At 43.9% G+C, this 23,685-nt stretch overlaps 1 protein-coding gene across 1 annotated transcript in view; it reads left to right on the top strand.

The window, feature by feature from the left end:
- LOC143805494 (relaxin receptor 1-like) overlaps positions 1 to 23,685 on the top strand; it is a 371,702-nt gene that overhangs the window by 238,184 nt on the left and 109,833 nt on the right. Inside the window, exons 3-4 of the mRNA XM_077284937.1 lie at positions 15,557 to 15,652; positions 22,610 to 22,715. Of these exons, the coding sequence (XP_077141052.1) occupies positions 15,557 to 15,652; positions 22,610 to 22,715 (202 nt within the window). The remainder of the gene's footprint in view (positions 1 to 15,556; positions 15,653 to 22,609; positions 22,716 to 23,685) is intronic.

Genomic DNA, 23,685 nt, shown 5'->3' with positions numbered 1-23,685 from the left:
GGCGTTGTCTGCACTAATCAGCCGTGTGCATTCCTCAAAACACTGAAGGACTTGACACAGGTCTTGGAGCTTCGACCACTGCACAGCTGACAACTCCATGTCTGCCATCCAACTGCCTGCCTGTGTATGTGTATCCTCCCACAAATACATAACAGCACGCCTCTGTTCGCACAGTCTCTGAAGCATGTGCAGTGTGGAGTTCCACCTTGTTGCAACGTCGATGATTAGGCGATACTGGGGAAGGTTCAAAGACCGCTGATGGTTCTGCATACGGCTGGAGTGTACGGGCGAACGGCGGATGTGAGAGCAAAGTCTGCGCACTTTCAGCAGCAGGTCGGGTAACCCCGCATAACTTTTCAGGAAGCACTGCACCACCAGGTTTAAGGTGTGAGCCAGGCAAGGAATGTGTTTCAGTTGTGAAAGGGCTATGACAGCCATAAAATTCCTTCCGTTATCACTCACTACCTTGCCTGCCTCAAGATGTACAGTGCCCAGCCATGACTGAGTTTCTTGCTGCAAGAACTCGGACAGAACTTTCGTGGTGTGTCTGTTGTCGCCCAAACACTTCATTGCCAATACAGCCTGCTGACGCCTGCCACTAGCTGTTCCATAATTGGACACCTTGTGTGCAACAGTGGCAGCTGCGGATGGAGTGGTCGTGCGACTGCGGTCTGTGGATGAGCTCTCGCTTCTGCTGGAGGACGAGGAGGAGGAGGGGGGATGAACGCCTACAGCCAACTGTTTCCTAGACGGTGGGCTAGGCAGAACTGTCCCAATATTACTGTCCCCTGTGGACCCTGCATCCACCATATTAACCCAGTGTGCCGTGATGGAGACGTAACGCCCCTGGCCATGCCTACTGGTCCATGCATCTGTTGTCAGGTGCACCTTTCTACTCACAGATTGCCTGAGCGCATGGACAATGCAGTCTTTTACATTCTGGTGGAGGGCTGGGATGGCTTTTCTCGAAAAGAAGTGTCGACTGGGTAGCTCATAGCGTGGTACAGCGTAGTCCATCAGGGCTTTGAAAGCTTCGGTTTCAACTAACCGGTAGGGCATCATCTCTAACGAGATTAGTCTAGCAATGTGGGCGTTCAAAGCCTGTGTACGCGGATGTGAGGATGAGTACTTCCTTTTCCTAACGAGAGTCTCATGTATGGTGAGCTGGACTGGAGAGCTGCATACGGTGGAACTAGCGGGGGTGCCGGTGGACATGGGTGACTGAGAGAGGGTTGGTGATGGTATTCTTGATGGTGCCCTACATACAGTTTTTCCGACCACAAACCTGGTGATTCCCTGACTGCTTTGGCCTTGTGACAAAACCGCAACATTACCTGCAGGTGGTGTGGTAAACGGTGGGCTTACAGTGAGGGAAGGGATGTCGCGTTGCTGGCTAGCTTCATTGTGAGAGGGTGCTACAACGTTAAGGGACATTTGGTAGTTTGTCCAGGCTTGCAAGTGCATGGTGGTTAAATGTCTATGCATGCAACTTGTATTTACATTTTTAACATTCTGACCTCTGCTGAAGGTCCTTGAGCATTTCTTACAGATGACTTTGCGCTGATCATTGGGATCTTGGTTAAAAAAATTCCAGACTGCACTCTTCCTATCGGATACCTTTTCAGGCATTGCACACTGACCTACTTTAACCTGATGGCCACGCTGTCCTACAACTGGTTTTGGTTTTGCCAGATGTTTTTGGCCAGATACGGGCCTGCCAGATGGAACTTGTTGCGATGTTGATGCCTGCTGCGGCTCCTCCTCCTCCGCTTCAGAGCTACTGCCGCCTGCACCCTGTTCCCCCAATGGCTGCCAATCGGGGTCAACAACTGGGTCATCTATGACCTCCTCTTCTATGTTCTGTGCACCTTCCTCTGGGTCACCGTGTAAGCCGGTGCTATAACGTTCATGACGGGGCTCCATAGTCTCATCGGGGTCAGATTCTGGATCAGTACACTGCGAGGGCAATGTTCTGATCTGAGTCAAAGGAACAGCATAATAATCTGGCTGTGGCTGTGCATCTGTGCACTCCATGTCCGATTCATCTTGTAATGGGCATGGCCTGTTAACAATTTCCCTTTCTAACCCAGGCACGGTATGTGTAAAGAGCTCCATGGAGTAACCAGTTGTGTCGCCTGACGCATCCTTCACTGTTGTTCTGGGTGAAGGACACAAGGAAGCGACTTGTTCCTGACCGGAAGCATCCACTGACGATGCACTGCTCTGACATTTGGCACTTTTCGAGGAGGAGGCGAAAGAGCTAGAGGCAGAGTCAGCAATGAAAGCCAATACTTGTTCCTGCTGCTCCGGCTTCAAAAGCAGTTTTCCTACTCCCAGAAAAGGGAGCCTTCGAGGCCTTGTGTAGCCAGACGAGGACGCTGGCTCAACAACTCGAGACTTAGGGGCTATACTGCTTTTCCCACGACCACCTGATGCTCCACGACCACCAACACTACCATCATTACCAGCTGCCAATGACCGCCCACGGCCATGACCTCTTCCACCAGACTTTCTCATTCTTGGAAAAATGTTACCAAACTAACAACCGTTATGTGGTCCTGTAAAACCAGGTACAAGGTGTGCGTGAACTTGTTGGGAATGCAAATCTCCCTTTTTTATGTGTGGGAGAATGCAGTGAAAAATGAGGCCCACTGTATTACACTGGACAGTTTGATTGGCAGAAAGAGGCTGGCAGATATGGCACTAACAGGAGTGACGCAGATAAAAACACTGGCAATAGAAATGTCCCTCTTTGTGTGTGGGAGAATGCAGTGAAAAATCAGGCCCACTGTATTACACAACAACACAGTTTGATTAGCAGAAAGAGGCTGGCAGATATGGCACTAACAGGAGTGACGCAGATAAAAACACTGGCAATAGAAATGACCCTCTTTATGTGTGGGAGAATGCAGTGAAAAATCAGGCCCACTGTATTACACTACACTGTTTGATTTGCAGAAAGAGGCTGGCAGATATGACACTGACAGGACTGACGCAGATGCACACACTGGCAATAGAAATGTCCCTCTTTATGTGTGGGAGAATGCAGTGAAAAATCAGGCCCACTGTATTACACAACAACACAGTTTGATTGGCAGAAAGAGGCTGGCAGATATGGCACTAACAGGAGTGACGCAGATGCACACACTGGCAGTAGAAATGTCCCTCTTTATGTGTGGGAGAATCCAGGGAAAAATCAGGCCCACTGTATTACACAACAACACAGTTTGATTAGCAGAAAGAGGCTGGCAGATATGGCACTAACAGGAATGATGCAGATAAAAACACTGGCAATAGAAATGTCCCTCTTTATGTGTGGGAGGATGCAGTGAAAAATCAAGCCCACTGTATTACACAACAACACAGTTTGATTGGCAGAAAGAGGCTGGCAGATATGGCACTAACAGGAGTGACGCAGATGCACACACTGGCAATAGAAATGTCCCTCTTTATGTTTGGGAGAATCCAGGGAAAAATCAGGCCCACTGTATTACACAACAACACAGTTTGATTAGCAGAAAGAGGCTGGCAGATATGGCACTAACAGGAGTGACGCAGATAAAAACACTGGCAATAGAAATGTCCCTCTTTATGTGTGGGAGAATGCAGTGAAAAATCAGGCCCACTGTATTACAGAACAACACAGTTTGATTGGCAGAAAGAGGCTGGCACATATGGCACTAACAGGAGTGACGCAGATGCACACACTGGCAATAGAAATGTCCCTCTTTATGTGTGGGAGAATCCAGGGAAAAATCAGGCCCACTGTATTACACAACACAGTTTGATTAGCAGAAAGAGGCTGGCAGATATGGCACTAACAGGAGTGACGCAGATAAAAACACTGGCAATAGAAATGTCCCTCTTTATGTGTGGGAGAATGCAGTGAAAAATCAGGCTCACTGTATTACACAACAACACAGTTTGATTGGCAGAAAGAGGCTGGCAGATATGGCACTAACAGGAGTGACGCAGATGCACACACTGGCAATAGAAATGTCCCTCTTTTTTTTGATATGGGAGACAAGGGATTGAATCAGGCCCACTATATCACGGTATAGTTCCTGTGGCACAAAATGACTGACAGATACCACAGACAGCACTCGCACAGATGCACAGGTTTGGCAAGATTATTCTCCCTTTATTTTAATTTTTTGGGGGGATATGTGAGACAAGTGATTTAATCTGGCCCACTGTTATACAGTAGGTTTTCTGTGGCAGAAAAAAAAAATGACACACACAGGACTGGCACTAATGCAGATTTGCCAATCTTAATCTCCCACTTTTATTTTTTTTTCTGGGAGAATTGTGAAGAAATCAGGCCCACTGCTACACAGTAGGTTTTCTGTGGCAGAAAAAAAAAAAAGATGCCACACACAGGACTGCCACTAATGCAGATTTGCCAATCTTAATCTCCCACTTTAATTTTTTTTTCTGGGAGAATTGTGAAGAAATCAGGCCCACTGTTACACAGTAGGTTTTCTGTGGCAGAAAAACAAAGACAGATTCCACACACAGGACTGGCACTAATGCAGATTTGCCAATCTTAATCTCCCACTTTTATTTTTTTTTCTGGGAGAATTGTGAAGAAATCAGGCCCACTGCTACACAGTAGGTTTTCTGTGGCAGAAAAAAAAAGATGCCACACACAGGACTGGCACTAATGCAGATTTGCCAATCTTAATCTCCCACTTTTATTTTTTTTTCTGGGAGAATTGTGAATAAATCAGGCCCACTGTTATACAGTAGGTTTTCTGTGGCAGAAAAACAAAGACGGATGCCACACACAGGACTGGCACTGATGCAGATTTGCCAATCTTAATCTCCCACTTTTATTTTTTTTCTGGGAGAATTGTGAAGAAATCAGGCCCACTGTTACACAGTAAGTTTTCTGTGGCAGAAAAAAAAAAAAAAGATGCCACACACAGGACTGGCACTAATGCAGATTTCCCAATCTTAATCTCCCACTTTTATTTTTTTTTCTGGGAGAATTGTGAAGAAATCAGGCCCACTGTTATACAGTAGGTTTTCTGTGGCAGAAAAAAAAAAAGATGCCACACACAGGACTGGCACTAATGCAGATTTGCCAATTTTAATCTCCCACTTTTATTTTTTTTTCTGGGAGAATTGTGAAGAAATCAGGCCCACTGTTATACAGTAGGTTTTCTGTGGCAGAAAAACAAAGACGGATGCCACACACAGGACTGGCACTGATGCAGATTTGCCAATCTTAATCTCCCACTTTTATTTTTTTTTCTGGGAGAATTGTGAAGAAATCAGGCCCACTGCTACACAGTAGGTTTTCTGTAGCAGAAAAAAAAAAGATGCCACACACAGGACTGGCACTAATGCAGATTTGCCAATCTTAATCTCCCACTTTTATTTTTTTTTCTGGGAGAATTGTGAAGAAATCAGGCCCACTGTTACACAGTAGGTTTTCTGTGGCAGAAAAAAAAAATGCCACACACAGGACTGGCACTAATGCAGATTTGCCAATCTTAATCTCCCACTTTTATTTTTTTTTCTGGGAGAATTGTGAATAAATCTGGGACACTGTATTAGAGTATATTTTCTGTGGCAAAAAGTGGCTTGAAGAGATATAAAAAAAAAAAAAAAAAAAGGGACTGTACTACAATTACTATCTCCCTACAGTTATATCAGAAAAGTATGTCAGGCAGCAATAAAAAGGACTGCTACACACAAAAGTCAAAAGTGTGGACAAACAAACAAGATAGCTGTGTAGAAAGGAAGGAGCAACAGGATTTGTGCTTTGAAAAAAGCAGTTGGTTTGCACAGCGGTGTACACACAGCAACGCAGCTATCAGGGAGCCTTATAACCTACAGAGCTGTTGCACAGAAATCGAGCCTCCACTGTCCCAAAAAGAAAAGGTGGTGTTGGACAGTGGAAATTGCTACAGCACAAGCGGTTTGAGGCTTAATTTACCCTGCCTAACGCTATCCCTGCTTCTGACGATGCGGCAGCAACCTCTCCCTATGCTCAGATCAGCAGCAGTAACATGGCGGTCGGCGGGAATGCCCCTTTATAGCACCTGTGATGCCGCAGAAAGCAAGCCAATCACTGCCATGCCCTTCTCTAAGATGGTGGGGACCAGGATCTATGTCATCACGCTGCCCACACTCTGCGTGCACCTTCATTGGCTGAGAAATGGCGCTTTAAGCGTCATAGGAAACGCGACTTTGGCGCGAAAATCGTGTACCGCATGGCCGATCCCACGCTGGGATCGGGTCGGGTTTCATGAAACCCGACTTTGCCAAAAGTCGGCGACTTATGAAAATGACCAATCCGTTTCGCTCAACCCTATAAACCACACTTCTGCCTTTGCTATTCCATAGCACAGGAAATGCAGGGGAGTTGTGATTTAGATTTACTAAATCTTGGAAGCAGTACAAATTGGACACTAATGTGAGCAGTGGAGGCAGCAGAAGGAAAACGGAGGGCATCTGATGGAGTGACTATACGTGAAAATCGTTAAGTATTTTTTCAGCCACAGGATGGAGGGTTGCTTCTCAACTACAGTATACATATGTAAAATTAGCTACCATTCGAGATGGGTTATCTTAGTTTGACACAGACATATCACATTTAGTATTAGCAGAGAAGGAAAAAAGCACATAGAGGAGTGTGGGAAGCAAGGACTTGGAATCAAGGAATCAGAATGATCATGTATCTTGTTCACACAAATTAAAAATTGAGTTTAATTTAGTAGAGGCGCTGCATTTAGGAAGTGAACCACTTTCTGTCTAAGGCCACAATAAACATACATGTATAGAAACATTTAAATAATAGAAATGTGTGGGTTTGATCTCCATCACGCCCACTAGACAGTAAGATTCTGCCTATAATAAAAAACTGATCAAATAGAAATTATTGTATCACTATAATGAATGCAATTTAGTTCATGTCAGCTTCTTCAGATTTTATAGCAAACATTTATAGAGCAGTTGTTTCATATTATAAGATGGCCTCCAGATGGGTTCTTGAGGGGAGATATGTGTCATATCGCGGTTGGTAGCTTCGGTGATGTGAGCTCAGAAAGCATGCTCCAGCACATATAGTGCTGAGAGAGTTATTAGGCCATTCCAGGACCGGGATTTACAAGCAGTCATAAAAGATTGGTGGGAATGACTGCTTACATATCCCTACCCCAGGGGCGTGGTTTGGCAGATAAAATGGAAACCGAGTGTCTCATTCAGTGTCTAGACCTGGAGATGTGTGGATCTCCTGTGTGTTGGTCTGTGCTAGGGCCTAAACAACCGGACCCTATCCTAAGCGGGAGGACCTGCTATATGTTGTATGGGCTTTAAACTTTGTGTTTAAACTTTGTGCCAGAAAAGGCTGTTCTTTTGTTTACTATCCTGAGTGATTTAAGAAGTTTAAATAAACTTGCCTGGATATTTCAGCAATACTGCTTCCTGTGCCTACTTCAACCGCAGTGGAGTGAGTACAAACTCTTACAATATATACTAAAAAATAGAAAATCAAAAGAAAGAAAAGTAAAATGCATTAATTATGGTGATAAAAATTATTATATTTTAACAGTTTTTATTATATATGCCATACTGGTAATGAAAATTGGAATTTTGATGTTTAGCGGGGGTGATGGATATCAAACCCGTGTCATTTCTATTATTTAAACTTTTTCTGACATTGAGCCTAATAGTAGGCCCACGTTGGACTCCATCCATTTGATGTTGTCTCCGTCGGTGAGCCCACATCTTTCCTGGCACATGTCAGCTGTTTTGAACAGCTGACATGTGCCCGGAACAGCCGCGAGTGGAATCGCGATCCATCCACAGCTATTAGTCCGTTAAATGCCGCTGATTGCAGCATTTAACATGCATTTCTGGTAATCGCACCGGAAATCCATCCATCGGTGACCCCCGTCACGTGATCGCGGGTCATCGATGGGTTGGCATGACAACCAGAGGTCTCCTGGAGACCTCTATGGTTGTCACTGCCAGATTGCTATGAGAGCCACCTGGTGGTCGGCACTTATAGCAAGTTAGGTATTCTGCTACATGCAGGCGATCTGATCATCGCCTGCATGTAGCAGAACCATCAGGTTATGGCAGCTTGTAGTCTCCCATGGAGACTATTGAAGCATGCCAAGAGTGAAAAAAAAGTTTTTAAAATATAAAAAATTATAAAAGTTCAAATCACCCCCCTTTCACCCCACTAAAAAATATAACAATAAAAAAAAATCAATATTTGGTATTGTCGCGTTCAGAATCGCCAAATCTATTAATAAAAAAAGATTAACCTGATCGCTAAATGATGTAGCGAGAAAAAAAGTAAAAACACCAGAATTATGTTTTTTTGGTCACCATGACATTGCATTAAAATGCAATAACGGGATATCAAAAGATTGTATCTGCGCCAAAATGGTAGCTTGGGACGCAAAAAATAAGCCCTCACCCAATCTGAGATGAGGAAAAATAGAGACACTACGGCTATCGGAAAATTGTGCAATTTTTATTTTTTAACAAACTTTGGATTTTTTTTTCACCACTTGGATAAAAAAGAACCTAGACATGTTTGGTGTCTATGAACTCATAATGACCTGGAGTATCATAATGGAAGATCAGTTTTAGCATTTAGTGAACCTAGTAAAAAAGCAAAACAAAAAAAAACTGTGGGATTGCACTTTTTTTGCAATTTCACCACACTGAAATTTTTTCCCGTTTCCATGACACGATATTTTAAAACCAATTATGTTGTTCAAAAATACATCTCGTTTCCCAAAAAGCAAGCCCTCACATGGCTGTAGTGACGGAAAAATTAAAAAGTTATGGCTCTGGGTAGAAGGGGAGCAAAAAACGAAAACGCAAAACCGAAAATATCTCCGGTCATGAAGGGTCATAAATGTTTGTATATCAGTATGTTTTATTTGGCTTGAGGAAGTTAGCAGTTCACTTTTGAATTGTGTCATTTCTAATCAATAAAACCGTTTTCATTAGTGGGAACAACAAACATTATTGTTTCAATTCCATGATTCAAAGTCCTTGGTTCCCATAGTTCCTCTCTCTGCTAATCATATTACCATTGGAATTAAGAAGATGCAACCTTGAGACTCATGCTCAAACAAGTGATGATCAGAGTAGAGCCTAGACTACTTTTACAGGTGAGTAACGGTTTTATTAAAAAATTCATTTATACTAAGCATATTGCCTTGGAGGAGCACCGCTGTCTTTTCAATTTTTACAGAAGCACATACCACATTTAGAAAGCAGTGGGAAACAAACAGAGGGCAACTTCTTCCTGTACTGAGCGGTCACATGGTACCGCTCATTACAGTAATGAATATGCGGCTCCACTTCCCATAGGGGTAGAGCCGCATATTCATTACTGTAATGAGTGGTAACGGTGACCGCTCAGTACAGGAAGAAGCTGCGTGCGCCGGGGAAGCAGGGACTGCACAGCGCCAGGAGCAGGTGTGTATAACGGGGAGGGAAGCGCAGTGCTGTGCGATATTCACCTGCTCCTCGTTCCAGTGCCGCTCCTTCTTCAGGGTCTTCTGCAGTGACGTTCAGGTGAGAAGGTGCGGTAACATGGTTAGTGCGCGCTCTCTGCCTAAACATCAGTGCAGAAGACGCTGAAGATGGAGCGGTGCTAGAACGAAGTCAGGTGAATATTGAAAGTGCCGGGGGCCTGAGCGACGGAGAGGTGAGTATGTGATTTTTTTTTTATCGCAGCAACAGCAAATGGGGCAAGTGTCTATATGGAGCATCTTATGGGGCCATAACGTTTGTGCAGCACTATATGGGGCAAGAGTCTGTATGGGGCATCTTATGGGGCCATAACATTTGTGCAGCACTATATGGGGCAAGTGTCTGTATGGGGCATCTTATGGGGCCATAACATTTGTGCAGCACTATATGGGGCAAGAGTCTGTATGGGGCCATAATCAACATTTGTGCAGCACTATATGGGGCAAGTGTCTCTAACAAACAGCCACTCCTCACATGTATTCAGTGTATCTGGAAGCCCTAAATCATGCAACTGAGGTGATAAACTATACTGTATCTCTGAGCAATAACAAATACTCGGAGGTCACCCGAGCGTGCTCAGAAAATCCCGAGCAACGAGTACACTCGCTCATCACTACTCTTGAACAATACCCTTCAGACTTAACAAATTGCACCACCAGCAAAGAGAAAACCCTTGTCTAGAAGAGAATACCTTCTGAATGCAACTGTCATGAAAAAGGCCTAATTGGCCAAAACGCATTGACGACACTCAAAGGTTGCTCTTTCGTCTTGAACTTTAATAAAGAAAATCTTGTTTGCGTTCAAAAGGAGTGTACAATTGATATTTCTCTACATAGTCTACGAGGGATCTCACCAATCGTCTCAATTGGCATCTCCGTTAGTGAAATACCTCACTGTGCATGCCAATATCTATTTCACACATAAAACTCAGCATACCCTCAAGAAAAATTGTAATCTTGTGGATTTCAAAAATGCACCTCAGGTCAGTTTACGCAGCCTAAAAAAAGCACAGTGGGCATGAGATTTCTATAAATCCCATCCACTTTGCGGGAACTGTAAGACGCTGCATTTTTTACGCAATGAAAATGTGCAATGTCAAAAACTCATTATGGGAACGTGAGCTAATGGGCATTTTCTGCATGCTCCTTTATTTCTTATCCACTGGAGGGTGGTTGAGAGGCAATGTTTCAAATAATGCCATTTTTTAAAAAGATAATTAAATTGTTTCTTCTTAAATGCACAGAATAAATATATGTATAATAATGCACATTAAAACCACACAGATATCCTGACTACACATTATTTTAGCTTATCTCTGAAGTCCCGATATACTGCAATGTGGAAGTTTTTATTTGACTGTTTTAGATATAGATTGTTTTGTTAGTAATCTCCAGTAGATGATGTATCATTTCTGCAGCGCTCCGCATCACCATCTCTGTGCACAATATACACATATATTAGCATGGGCTTCTGAAAATTGTCTCAATGCATTTAAAATGTGTCTGTCACACATGACTGATCCTTTGACCAAGAGACAATATACTCTGGGAATTATAGACTACTAGTTTTACTGGAGTAATCTGTAAATGTGAGAAGTTTACAGTGGACTCAAATAGGCCAAAAAGTGTGACTCTTATCACAACATGATTCTCATACAGGTTTTCCACAGGTAAAATGCTAAGATATCCAAGCCTGACTTTATTTTTGGTTTATTTGTGCAGCTTTTACAGGGCTGTGTCATGCAGATTGTTGCTCTCCATTCCATTACAATTGGTAAAATTAGAAAATCTCATGCAGTGTAGCCCTGAATTTACAATAATGTGAGGTGAACACATAAAGAAGCACTGGAGGAAATTTGTTATAAAACATGCACTGATATGTCCTAATTTTCTTTGCAAAACAGTAACCTTTTTAAGCTTGATGGACAGCGTCCAAAGGCACTAGACAATCTTTCACATACAGGCTCGTGACATATCAATCTGTCACTAAATTTAATTATTCCGGTAATAGTGTTGTAAAGGTGTCGAGAGCGGTAGTCATGACTGAGCTGCTGTCAAACTACGCTCTGGCACTTCACAGGAAAACAGTGTCCCAGTCCAAGTGTTCATCACACTACCTTGTAGGCCGCTGTTTCGGGCCTCCATCCTCAGGAGCCACCGCACACAATTCAGGGTACAACAAGTTCATTGCAACAAGAAAACATTTACTGGTCAATATCAGTTAATCAGGTTGTAACACGTGGGATAGGGCACAATACTTCATATTCCTTACTTCCTCAGCACAACACATCTTCAGCCCTACCACTAGTTCGTCCTGGACTATCCCTAAGCCCACTGACTCCATCAGCCCCAGGGATTTCATTACACTTCAGCAGTGCACCGGGATCCACTAGCTTCCATCTATATGGGTCCCTGTCCATCTTCTACGGTATGCCAGAGGACATGATGTGTCCGGCAGCCCCTATGCCAGACTTTGGGCACCCGACATGAAAAGAGCGACCGCTTGGGATTCCAGTACGGTGTCCCATGCCTTGAACGTTTTGTACATATTGGCCATAGCAGCCCACTGTTCCTCAAGTTGATCTTGTCATGGTGTTTCCATATCTATCTTTCTATCAGTAAATGCCCCTCCCTTTGATTAACATTATCCCACTCCCACTGTGTGCTAGACCCAAGCATTAACTGTATCTTATCCATAACAGTATGTTCTAAACCTATTGTCCTTAACTTATGCCCTAGATCCTAATCTATATCTTAACCTACACTAACACTATGCAATATAATACCTTCCATTACTACATTAACAGTCTAGTTACAAGAGACCCTAAAACACAGTACATAGTTCACACTTAACATGACACATTATCTACATAAAACGCATGATGTTATTTACATGATGTGAATGTTGTCTTCAGGGGTAGGAACGCAGCAGAACAGTCCATCACTCTTACAGTGTGACAGGGAGCCATAATATTACCATATTATGGTCAAACCAGTGTATCTCTTCCTGGGACGAGGGATGGCTGGCCTGATTTTAGGTGATGTGTGATTTAATGCTTGGGCACCTTAGAATGAGCTGATTTTCTAAATACAGTGATTATACCACTAGGAAAAGCTAACAGTGAACAGCCTGTAACACATTCTGAGAGTATGGCTGTAATAAATACCTAGTTTTCTGTATGACTTGTAATTAGAGATAGCTGAACCCAAACAGTAAAGTTTGTGGATCGGGCATGGATCCCAAACACGGACTTCACAAGGAAGTCCATGTTACTGTTCGGGTTTGGAACCCCCCGAACATCGGGTGTTTCTCACGCTGAAACTACGGCAGCTCTGAACAGCCATAAGATTCATACCACCGATCATAGCACTGCGGTTCTCACGCTGTCACATGACAGAGTAAGCCTGCACCTGTGATCGGAAGTAAAAAGTTTACCTCTGGTCACTGGCAGCAGCTGATGGGACTACAACTACCATCAGCCTTTGACTGTTTCTCTAATAACAGCAAGAGCAGGAGGTGGCTTATGGGAGTATTTATCGGTCGACGCCTGCGCTCTAAATAAATAATAAAAGAAAAACCTGGTGTGGGTTCCCCTGTATTTTTGATAACCAGTAAGGCAAAACCGACAGCTGCGGGGTGCAACCCTCAGCTGTTGGCTTTATAATTGCTAGTTATTAAAAATAGAGGGGTCACACACTTTTTTTTAATGATTTAAGTAACTAATTTTAAAAACGGGTATATATATAAAAATAATCCGCGCTGGGTTATTTTTATATATATACCTGTTTATAGCTACTAATACAGAAGGGTGGCACTGTATTTGTATCCGCTGCAGGATTCACAGTTTCTGAAGCGCTACTGGTGTGCTTAATTTTATCCTAATTTTAAAAACGGCATGGGATCTTTCCCATTTTTGACAACTGGCCAAGCTAAAGCAGACAGCTGGGGGCTAGTAAGGGGCCATAGATATTGGGCCTCTTCTACATAAAAATAGCAGCCCACAGCCACCCAGAAGAGGCGTATCCATAAGATGCGCCAATGCTGGCACTTTTCCTGGCTGTTCCGAATTGCCTTGTGGTGGTAACAAGTGAGGTTCATATTTGTGGAGTTGGCATCACCTTTTTATTGTCCAGTGACATCAAGCCCACTGCTTAGAAATGGAGAGTCATCTATAATCCTGTAGTTATTTTATGAACAAACACACAACCAGAATAAAGTCTTTTATTTGAAATAATAAAACACACTTTTACTTTTTTAGTTAAAAATAAAAAACACAGTTATACTCAAAGCCCCTCAAATATGAATCCCACTTGCCACCGCCACATGGCAAGTGGGAAGAGCCTGGGTAATGCGCCAGATTTGGCGCATCTAATAGATGCACATTTTTTGGGTGGCTGTGGGCTGCTAGTTTTAGGCTGAGAGAGGCCAATATCCATCGCCCCTTACCAGCCTGAGAATTCCAGCCCCCAGCTACCTGATTTAGCATGGCTGTTTGTCAGAAATGGGGGGATCCCACATAATTTTTTTAAATTTAGTGCGCAGGCATCGGCTGATGAATACTCCTATCAGTCACTGCTTGCTCTTGCTGTTATTAGCGGCAGCAGACGTACTCTGATAGGAGTAGTAGTCACATCAGCTGACGCCAGTGATCGTAGGTAAACGTTTTACCTCCGATCACCACTGCAGGCTCACATTGTCATTTGACAGAGAGGGAACTGCAGCTCTCTGACCGACGGTAGTTATTTTACCGCCAATAAGAGGCAGGTGTTGCCGAGCTGTCATGTACATGACAGCGTGGAAAACACTGGATGTTCGGGCCAACCATTCAAATGAATTAGGTCTGGGTTCGGGTACTGTTCTGGTACCAGAACTGAACTTTTTTTAAACTGTTTGGCTGAACCCGCCAGACTGAAACATCCAGGCATTCACCCATCTCTACTTTTAATGTATGTGGCGTTTTTATGGGTATATTTACAAATGATCAGGATAATAGTCTGTTCTAGAACTCCTGGATGTCAAGAAGCTGTATACATTCTCATCTGTCATCGGTTTCTGATTCTAAATTCACTTAATTTGCTTTTACAAAAGTTTTTCAGGTTTCTAATATATACCATGGAACATGCAGCACATCCACACAGCAGCCTCGGCTTTGCTTAGGCTCATCAATACAAGATATAGATTGTGGCTGCTTCTGTGGGTGAATCTAAACCAGTCAATTGACCTTTCTGTGCACACGTTAGTGCACAAAATAATAGCCATCAACTCATGATCATTTCCTGTTGAAAATACATGAAACATTATGTAATGGGTTCTCTGCTAGTCCCTGCAGTGATATATATTGATAGAGCATAAATGGAATGCTTTGGCTCTCAGTGGTGGAGAGAAGATTGCATTGCCAGCAAATTGCAATCCCTCCTTCACTCTAGCTTTTGTGTCATTTATCGGGAGGTAGGCAGCTCATGTGGAGAACCATGAGAGATGTGATTTGTTGAGTCTCATTATTAGTATAAACTTTTCCTGACACTTCGACTGGAAACTTTCAGTGGACATAAAATACATATAAGGATGGATATCACCAAGTGACAGTTGGTGGCCAAATAAGCAACAGCAATTTATGGTGAATCCTCCATAAAGATGTTTTTATTGTTTAATGAGGAAAGATGTCTCAAGTGGTCTTTAGAAGAAAGGTTTTAATTAAAGCTAAGCCTGGTTTCTATCTCTCCCCCTCCCCGTTCAGTTGAGGCCTGGCTAGGCACATGAAGAGGTGTGTCATTACAGTAAGGGACCATCCATACTACATCATAATTGGATGGCTTTTACCTTTTTTTATCAAAAAATGTTAATGAAGTTCCTCACATTTTTTATGTGTGGAATAGTGGAATTCATGTATTCATTAATCACACTCAAAGGCCCTGAATCATAAAGAGCATTCAAAGAAAACCAAATTATTATGCTGTATAAGGTGGGTGATTGAAAAATATAACCAATATGATCATGTCATGTTTGTCGGTATATCACTGTGCTAATGATTCATTACTGCTCACAGTGGATAACAGTGGATGGCCGAAACTGTTTGATACCATCCAGAGTGCCAGAGGCAATCAAGCAGACCAGGACGAGGAGATGCATGAATATGAATGTGGTAAGTCAGCAATGAATACATGGACTGTTTGGATATGTTTCCAATAAATGGAACAGAAGATATGTCCTGTAATTAAGATCATTTATATCTGCAGGCAATTGTTAGATTAGAAAATAATAAAAAGTGTAAGCTTCTTCGGCAGAAAGCTATGTCTTGTTCACCCCATACACTTGCATTTGTGGGTCAGGTGAAAGAGCATGTGCTTTGATTATGAAAGTTGTATAGTTAGCATGAAAATAACCAAGTTTGCAAGTGACTTGCTTTTTCTATCTGTTGTCATTCTCCTTCCACATGAGCTTCTATCATACATTGTTTTCAACTTGTCGCCAAGGAGAACATCCACCAGAGCCTAATCAAGTATTTGCATTACAGTCCAGGCTACGGAGTTAACTCATTAGATCCTGGCCACCTCTCTCCAGCCTATTAATTTGTACAAAGCAGTTAGGGTACCGTCACACAGTGCAATTTTGATCGCTACAACGGCACGATTCGTGACGTTCCAGCGATGCATTTACGATATCGCTGTGTCTGACACGCTACTGCGATCCGGATCCCCGCTGAGAATCGTACGTCGTAGCAGATCGTTTGAAACTTTCTTTCGTCGTCTAGTGTCCCGCTGTGGCGGCATGATTGCATTGTGTGACACAGGTTGTATACGATGTGCGCACAGTAACCAACGGCTTCTACATCGCAAATACGTCATGAAATTATCGCTCCAGAGCCGTGTATTGCAACGTGTGACCGCAGTATACGACGCTGGAGCGATACTTATACGACGCTGCAACGTCACGAATCGTGCCGTCGTAGCGATGAAAATGGCACTGTGTGACGGTACCCTAAAGGCCCCGTCTCACTTAGCGATTTACCAACGATCACGACCAGCGATACGACCTGGCCGTGATCGTTGGTAAGTCGCTGTGTGGTCGCTGGGGAGCTGTCACACAGACCGCTCTCCCCAGCGACCAACGATCAGGGGAACGACTTCGGCATCGTTGAAATTGTCTTCAACGATGCCGAAGTCCCCCTGCAGCACCCGGGTAACCAGGGTAAACATCGGGTTACTAAGCGCAGGGCCGCGCTTAGTAACCCGATGTTTACCCTGGTTACAAAAAAACAAACACTACATACTCGCCTTTCGGTGTCCAGGTCCCTTGCCGTCTGCTTCCTGCTCTCACTGACTCCCGGCCGTACACTGAGAGCAGAGCGCAGCGGTGACGTCACTGCTGTGCTCTCACTTCTCACTGTACGGCCGGCAGTCAGTGAGAGCAGGAAGCAGACGGCAAGGGACCTGGACACCGAAAGGCGAGTATGTAGTGTTTGTTTTTTTTTGTAACCAGGGTAAACATCGGGTTACTAAGCGCGGCCCTGCGCTTAGTAACCCGATGTTTACCCTGGTTACCAGTGAAGACATCGCTGGATCGGTGTCACACACACCGATTCAGCAATGTCAGCGGGGCCTCAACGACCAAAAAAAGGTCCAGGCCATTCCGACACGACCAGCGATCTCGCAGCAGGGGCCTGATCGCTGGTACGTGTCACACATAGCGAGATCGCTATGGAGGTCGCTGTTGCGTCACAAAACTTGTGACTCAGCAGCGATCTCGCTAGCGATCTCGCTATGTGAGACGGGGCCTTTAGACGATGCTGCTTACCAGTTGCTCTTGATTGATCTCTCCCTTTTTGTCAGTTCCTGATCTGGAACTGATGTTTTCAGTCCTGCAAAATCAAAAGCTCCCATACCCCCACTTTGTGGTTGCTTAGCCAGTGCATTTCTCCTAAGTACTACTCACTTTCCTCATAAGCTCCTGAGCCTTAAGGTACCGTCACACTAGGCGATATCGCCAGCAATCCGTGACGTTGCAGCGACCTGGATGGCGATATCGCTGTATTTGACACGCAGCAGCGATCTGGATCCCGCTGTGAAATTGCTGGTCGCTGCTAGAAGGTCTGCACATTATTTGGTCGCTAGGTCGCCGTGTATCGCCGTGTTTGACAGCAAAAGCGACGATACCAGCGATATTTTACACTGGTAACCAGGGTAAACATCGGGTTACTAAGCGCAGGGCCGCGCTTAGTAACCCGATGTTTACCCTGGTTACCAGCGTAAAAGTTAAAAAAACAAACAGTACATACTCACCAGCGCGTCCCCCAGCCTCTGCTTCCTGACACTAAAGCGCCGGCCCTAAACTGAAAGTGAAAGCAACAGCGGTGACGTCACCGCTCTGCTGTTAGGCTACGTTCACATTTGCGGTGTGCGCCGCAGCGTCGCCGCCGCAACGCACATCGCAAATGTGAACACATGCACAACGCAGCTTTTTGCGCCGCATGCGTCCTTTTTTTCATTGATTTTGGACGCAGCAAAAATGCAACTTGCTGCGTCCTCCGCGACCCGACGCGGGCGCCGCAGGGACGCATGCGGCGCAAAAAGCAAGTGCACCGCATGTCCATGCGCCCCCATGTTAAATATAGGGGCGCATGATGCATGCGGCGCCGCTGCGGCGCCCGCCGCTGCGGCGGGCGCCGCTAATGTGAACGTAGCCTTAGGGCCGGAGCTCAGTCAGCGTCAGGATGCAGAGGCTGGGGGACGCGCAGGTGAGCATGTACTGTTTGTTTTTTTAACTTTTACGCTGGTAACCAGGGTAAACATCGGGTTACTAAGCGCGGCCGTGCGCTTAGCAACCCGATGTTTACCCTGGTTACCCGGGGACCTCGGCATCGCTGGTCGCTGGAGAGCGGTCTGTGTGACAGCTCTCCAGCGACCACACAGCGACGCTGCAGCGATCGGCATTGCTGTCGCTATCGCTGCAGCGTCGCTTAATGTGACGGTACCCATATTCAAAGGCACTGTTATCTCTGTATGTAAATATAGAGATAACAGTGTACATTTTATAAGAAGCACTGTCAAACCTGATGGAGTCACAATAGCACTTTCAGGTCTTACAAAGTATAATTTTGCTCAATCTCAACTATCACTGAAGAATGAGTTCCTGCACCCATCTCCATCAAGGAGTAATTGAGTAGGCTAAGGAGCGGAGTACTCCTGAAGACATATGTTCTGACTAACCCACATAGTGTGAACTGTCTCCGTGGGGCAAATGAGACAATACTCTGACATTTGAGACAAGAACCAGCATTGTATGAGTTACCTACTTGTACTAGAGAGAATACAAAAAATAATTCTAGATTTAGAGATTGTGCAATTGCATTCATGACTGACTATAACTTAAACAACCTTCATCAGCTATATATAAAATGGGGGATAGAAGACTGACAATTGGAGTTCAGGCTGCTGGGACCCCCACCATTCAGTAGAAGGGATAACCAAGATTTTGTATGTGAATGAAGCAATAGTAAACATGAGCAACCCCCTGATTACTCACTATCATGAATTACTATCACTATTAATCATGAGATGGGCTCCTCAATGTCTAAAGAACAATTTAGTTGATTTCAAGAATGTTGGGGCTCTTTTAAAGGGTGGTATACATTAGAATCAGTGGAAATAAAACTGAGGCCTCTCTAGTATGACTACTGAGTGGGTTGGGTTGAAGTGGGTGACCAAGTTGATAGCAACTAAGGATTTGGGGAATTTTTATTACTCAAAGCAAAAAAGTATACCGTTTTAACAGGATACAGATGGATGCCTATACATTTGCATCCTGTTGCCGTTGACTCGTTTGAGAATAAAGCAATATATGGCACTGGTCAAAAGTTTTGACAAATCTATTCATGCAATGGATGTTCTTACTGGAATGAGCTCATAGTATATTCAAACGGAAGGCAGCAAAGCCGCAAGGGAACAAGCATGGAAACAAGGAGTAAAGAAATGTGTAAAACAAACAAGAATGTGCGTTAAACCTAAGAAAAAAAGACAGCTGACATAACATCAGAAAAAAAGATGCACGCTCCAAGTCCACAGGCCCAATTGGATGTAGCAACTCCAAAATAAAATATGGAACAGCATCCAGTACAGGTGAAAGATTTGAAAAAACTTTATTCCGCCATCATACAACGTTTCGATCAAATGGTCTTTGGTTATACTTGATAAAGACCATTTGGTCGAAACGTTGTATGATGGCGGAATAAAGTTTTTTCCAATCTTTCACCTGGACTGGATGCTGTTCCATATTTTATTTTGGAGCTTATACAACCTGTCGATTTTCTCAAGTAGCTTCATCAGGTAGTCACCTGGAATGGCTCCCAATGAACAGCTATGCTTCATCAATAGTTTATTTTTGGAATTGCCAGTCTTTAGAAAGTTTTTGCGACTATTAGGTGTGTATTGCAGGGCCAAGTTTGGTACACAGTTTCATACAGTGCTAAGCCATATTCCATAACTTTTGAAAGCCAAAATATGACAAGAAACACTCAAGAAAGTAAAGAGAAATGATAATCCATTAATACTTTAAACATGAAGGTCAGTCAATTGGGAAAATTAATAGAACTTTGAAGTACATCAAGTAGTAGATACATCTCAACATCAACTGTCTAGAGAAGTCTGTGAGAGGCAAATTCCTGCTAAGAACTACTGAGCACTGCAAATAATATGAAGAGATTTGTTTAGGCCAAGCAACACAAAGGCAAGACATTAAATCAGTGCAAATTTGTACTGTAGTGTAATGAATCAAAATTTGAGATTTTTGGTACCAATCGCAATATCTTTGTGAGACGAAAAAAAGGTGAGCGGATGGTTTCTACATGTCTGGTATCCACTTTGAACCATATAGGGTAAGGGGTGATGCTGTGAGAGTTCTTTGCTGGTCAGTGTGTTGGTATGTATTAATGTATTCCAAATTGAAAGCAGAAAAGCCCAATATGGCTATGACCAAGAAGGAAAGGGATGGAGTGTTTCATCAGATGATATGGTCTTCATAATCATGCAATTTCAAACCAATTGAGATGGTTTGGAATAAGCTGGAGTGCATAGTGAAAGCAAGCAACCAACAAGAGCTCAGTGCCTCTGAGAACTTCAATGCTGTTGCAAAGCCATTCCAAGTGGCTACCTGATGAATCTCCATGAGAAATGCCTAGGGGTTTAAAGAGGACATCAGAGCAAAATGGGAATACTTTGAGATATCCAAAGTTTATTAGCTGGGTTCACATTGTGTTAATGGCAATCCGCTGACGGCATCCGTTACACAGCGGCACTAACGCTATGTAACGGATGCGTTAGCGCACCCTTTAATTGCCATTATGTAGCGCATTGCTAACGCATGTCATAATCGGCATGCGTTAGCGATGTGCCGTCATTCTGTGACAGACCCTCGGACGCGGTCTGCAGCGTTTTCGGGTCCGTCACCGCTAGCACAGATGGAGCATCTGCGCTAGCGCGATCGCATAACGCGATCTTTAAAAGTCACTTGCGTTGCTCAGTCCATTCAACGCATGCATTGAACGGACTGCACTTAACGCAATGGGAACCTACACATTCTGGTTTGTTTTACAAATTTTATGTTCCTTGTTGCATGGTGGTATTTTCTGATGAAGGGGGCATGAGACCCCTGAAACGCATTGAATAAAACCACTGTGAATCAACTATACTCTCCTGAAATTCATCTTAGCGGCAGCACAGAATTTTAACTACAAATCTCCCCTTGAAGACATTATTTCCCCTGGTCGGTGAAAACCTGTGGATCTGCAGCAGCCGCTATCTATATGCTCTAATCTCATCCTAACCAGGTGAGCAAATTTGGTGTATATTCTCCTCTGTGTAACGTGAATAAGACCCTATTGCGCTCTTTGTCTCCCCATTGTTTTGCAATATGTTCCTTGTTTCAACATGTTTCACTTCTTGGTTTTGGTGACTTCTGTCTGAATCTATAATGTACACATTCCAATAGGAAAACAAGCAATGGCATTGCATTTACTGTTGTGTCCACACTGGTATGTCCAAAGCAAATCTTGATTTGTTGGTGGCCCATGGCCAATACTTACCGTCATTCCAAATTACTCTGTTTGGTGTTGTCACGCTCGATGATGGTTGATAAGGACCCATGCCTTTTATTACCTAATGGCCAAGACCATTCTCAGACTACCACTTTCGTACTCTGTAAATAATGATCAGTAGCTAAAGGCTGAGTCACACATAACGATATCGTTAACGATATCGTTGCAACGTCACGCTTTTGGTGACGTAGCAACGATCCCGCTAACGATCTCGTTATGTGTGACAGCGACCAACGATCAGGCCCCTGCTGGGAGATCGTTGGTCGATGGGAATGATCAGGACCTTTTTTTGGTCGCTGATCACCCGCTGTCATCGCTGGATCGGCGTGTGTGACGCCGATCCAGCGATGTGTTCACTTGTAACCAGGGTAAATATTGGGTTACTAAGCGCAGGGCCGCGCTTAGTAACCCGATATTTACCCTGGTTACCATTGTAAAAGTTAAAAAAAAAAACAGTACATACGCAAATTCTGATGTCTGTCACGTCCCCTGGCGTCCACAGGGTTACGCGCTGCTGCTGAGAGCTTCCTGCACTGACTGAATGTGTCAGCGCTGGCAGCAGCGGTGACGTCATCGCTGTGCTCTGCTTTACGGCCGGCCGGCGCTGACACATTCAGTGCAGGGAAGCCGCCGGCGGGGGATGTGACAGACATCAGAAGGTGAGTATGTAGTGTTTTTTTTTACTTTTACAATGGTAACCAGGGTAAATATCAGGTTACGAAGCGCGGCCCTGCGCTTAGTAACCCGATATTTACCCTGGTTACAAGTGAACACATCGCTGGATCGGTGTCACACACACCGATCCAGCGATGACAGCGGGTGATCAGCGACGAAATAAAGTTCTGGACTTTTAGCTCCGACCAGCGATATCACAGCGGGATCCAGATCGCTGCTGCGTGTCAAACACAACGAGATCGCTATCCAGGACGCTGCAACGTCACGGATCGTCGTCGTTCTCACTGCAAAGTCGCTTAGTGTGAAGGTACCTTTATGTATACCTTATCTTTACAGAGTTGGATATCTACCCTGAGAACTGTGAATGTAAGAAGAGAATTGTAAACTGTTCCAGTCAGGAATTTCAGTTTGTCCCTCCAGTATCTGTGAATGTGACAGCTCTGTAAGTATTAAGTGTAGTGATTCAAGGGTGACTTTTGCCATTATTGATCTGGCCCTCATCAGCACCTGGCATGGTTGGGAAGTACTGTAGCTTGGGTCTACTGCTGAAGTTAAATCCTATGAAGTGTAAAGTGTTATTAACACAGGAGGTAATGTGTTGTGTCTTCTACACTTTGGGAAAGGGACCCCACCAGCCCTCTGACAGTGCTAGCTGTAGATCTTTGCCTGGTTTTAAACTCAAGACCTGCTCTGTATGAGGCAGAAACATTAACACCAAGCCACAGGATGCAGTGTTGTCTGTAAAGGGAATGTAGTCTGCCTTAAAGATTAAACCATATTCTTCTTCACCTAACCATTAAAATGTGTTGGCACATGATGAAGAGTGTTGTCTATGTAGCTCATTTCATTAGGCAACCTAATTTTCCATCATGGTTGATGCAGAGATAAAAAAAAAATGGGGCTAGGCAAGTTATTTAAGTGAGCTGGAAAGTCAGCCCTTTTCAGGCTGATATCTTGTCATTTGCTGACACAGATGAGGAAAGTTCCCTTTCTGAATCGGAGCGAGTCATAGAGGAGCACACCTATGCGTAAATGGAGACATCGGAACAGCCATCATAATCAAAGTATGTTAATGAGTTTCAAGAAGTTGGTCACTATTTTTTTTATTTATGGTCTATCTTTATAATAGGCCATTAATATCTGATCAATGAGGGTGTGACACCTGGTACCCTTGCCAACCAACAGTTACCAGCGCCATCCTGAAGCTATGCTAAGGATAGGCCATGAATAAAGGATTAGTGGCCAACCCCTTTAATTAGTTCACATTTCCAAAAACTTTAAACAACTTTTTAAGCAGATGGACAACCTCTATATGACTAAAAAAAATGCAATATCTAAAAATGTCTGCCAAGACATCGCAGTTTTCTCCAACTTATTGTGAGCAATGATGTGATGTGTTATATGTTGTATAA

This window comes from Ranitomeya variabilis, chromosome 2, assembly GCF_051348905.1.
Source record: "Ranitomeya variabilis isolate aRanVar5 chromosome 2, aRanVar5.hap1, whole genome shotgun sequence".
Taxonomy (NCBI): Eukaryota; Metazoa; Chordata; class Amphibia; order Anura; family Dendrobatidae; genus Ranitomeya; species Ranitomeya variabilis.
The sequence above is the reverse complement of the archived record's forward strand: the minus strand, read 5'-3'. Positions and strand labels throughout refer to the sequence as shown.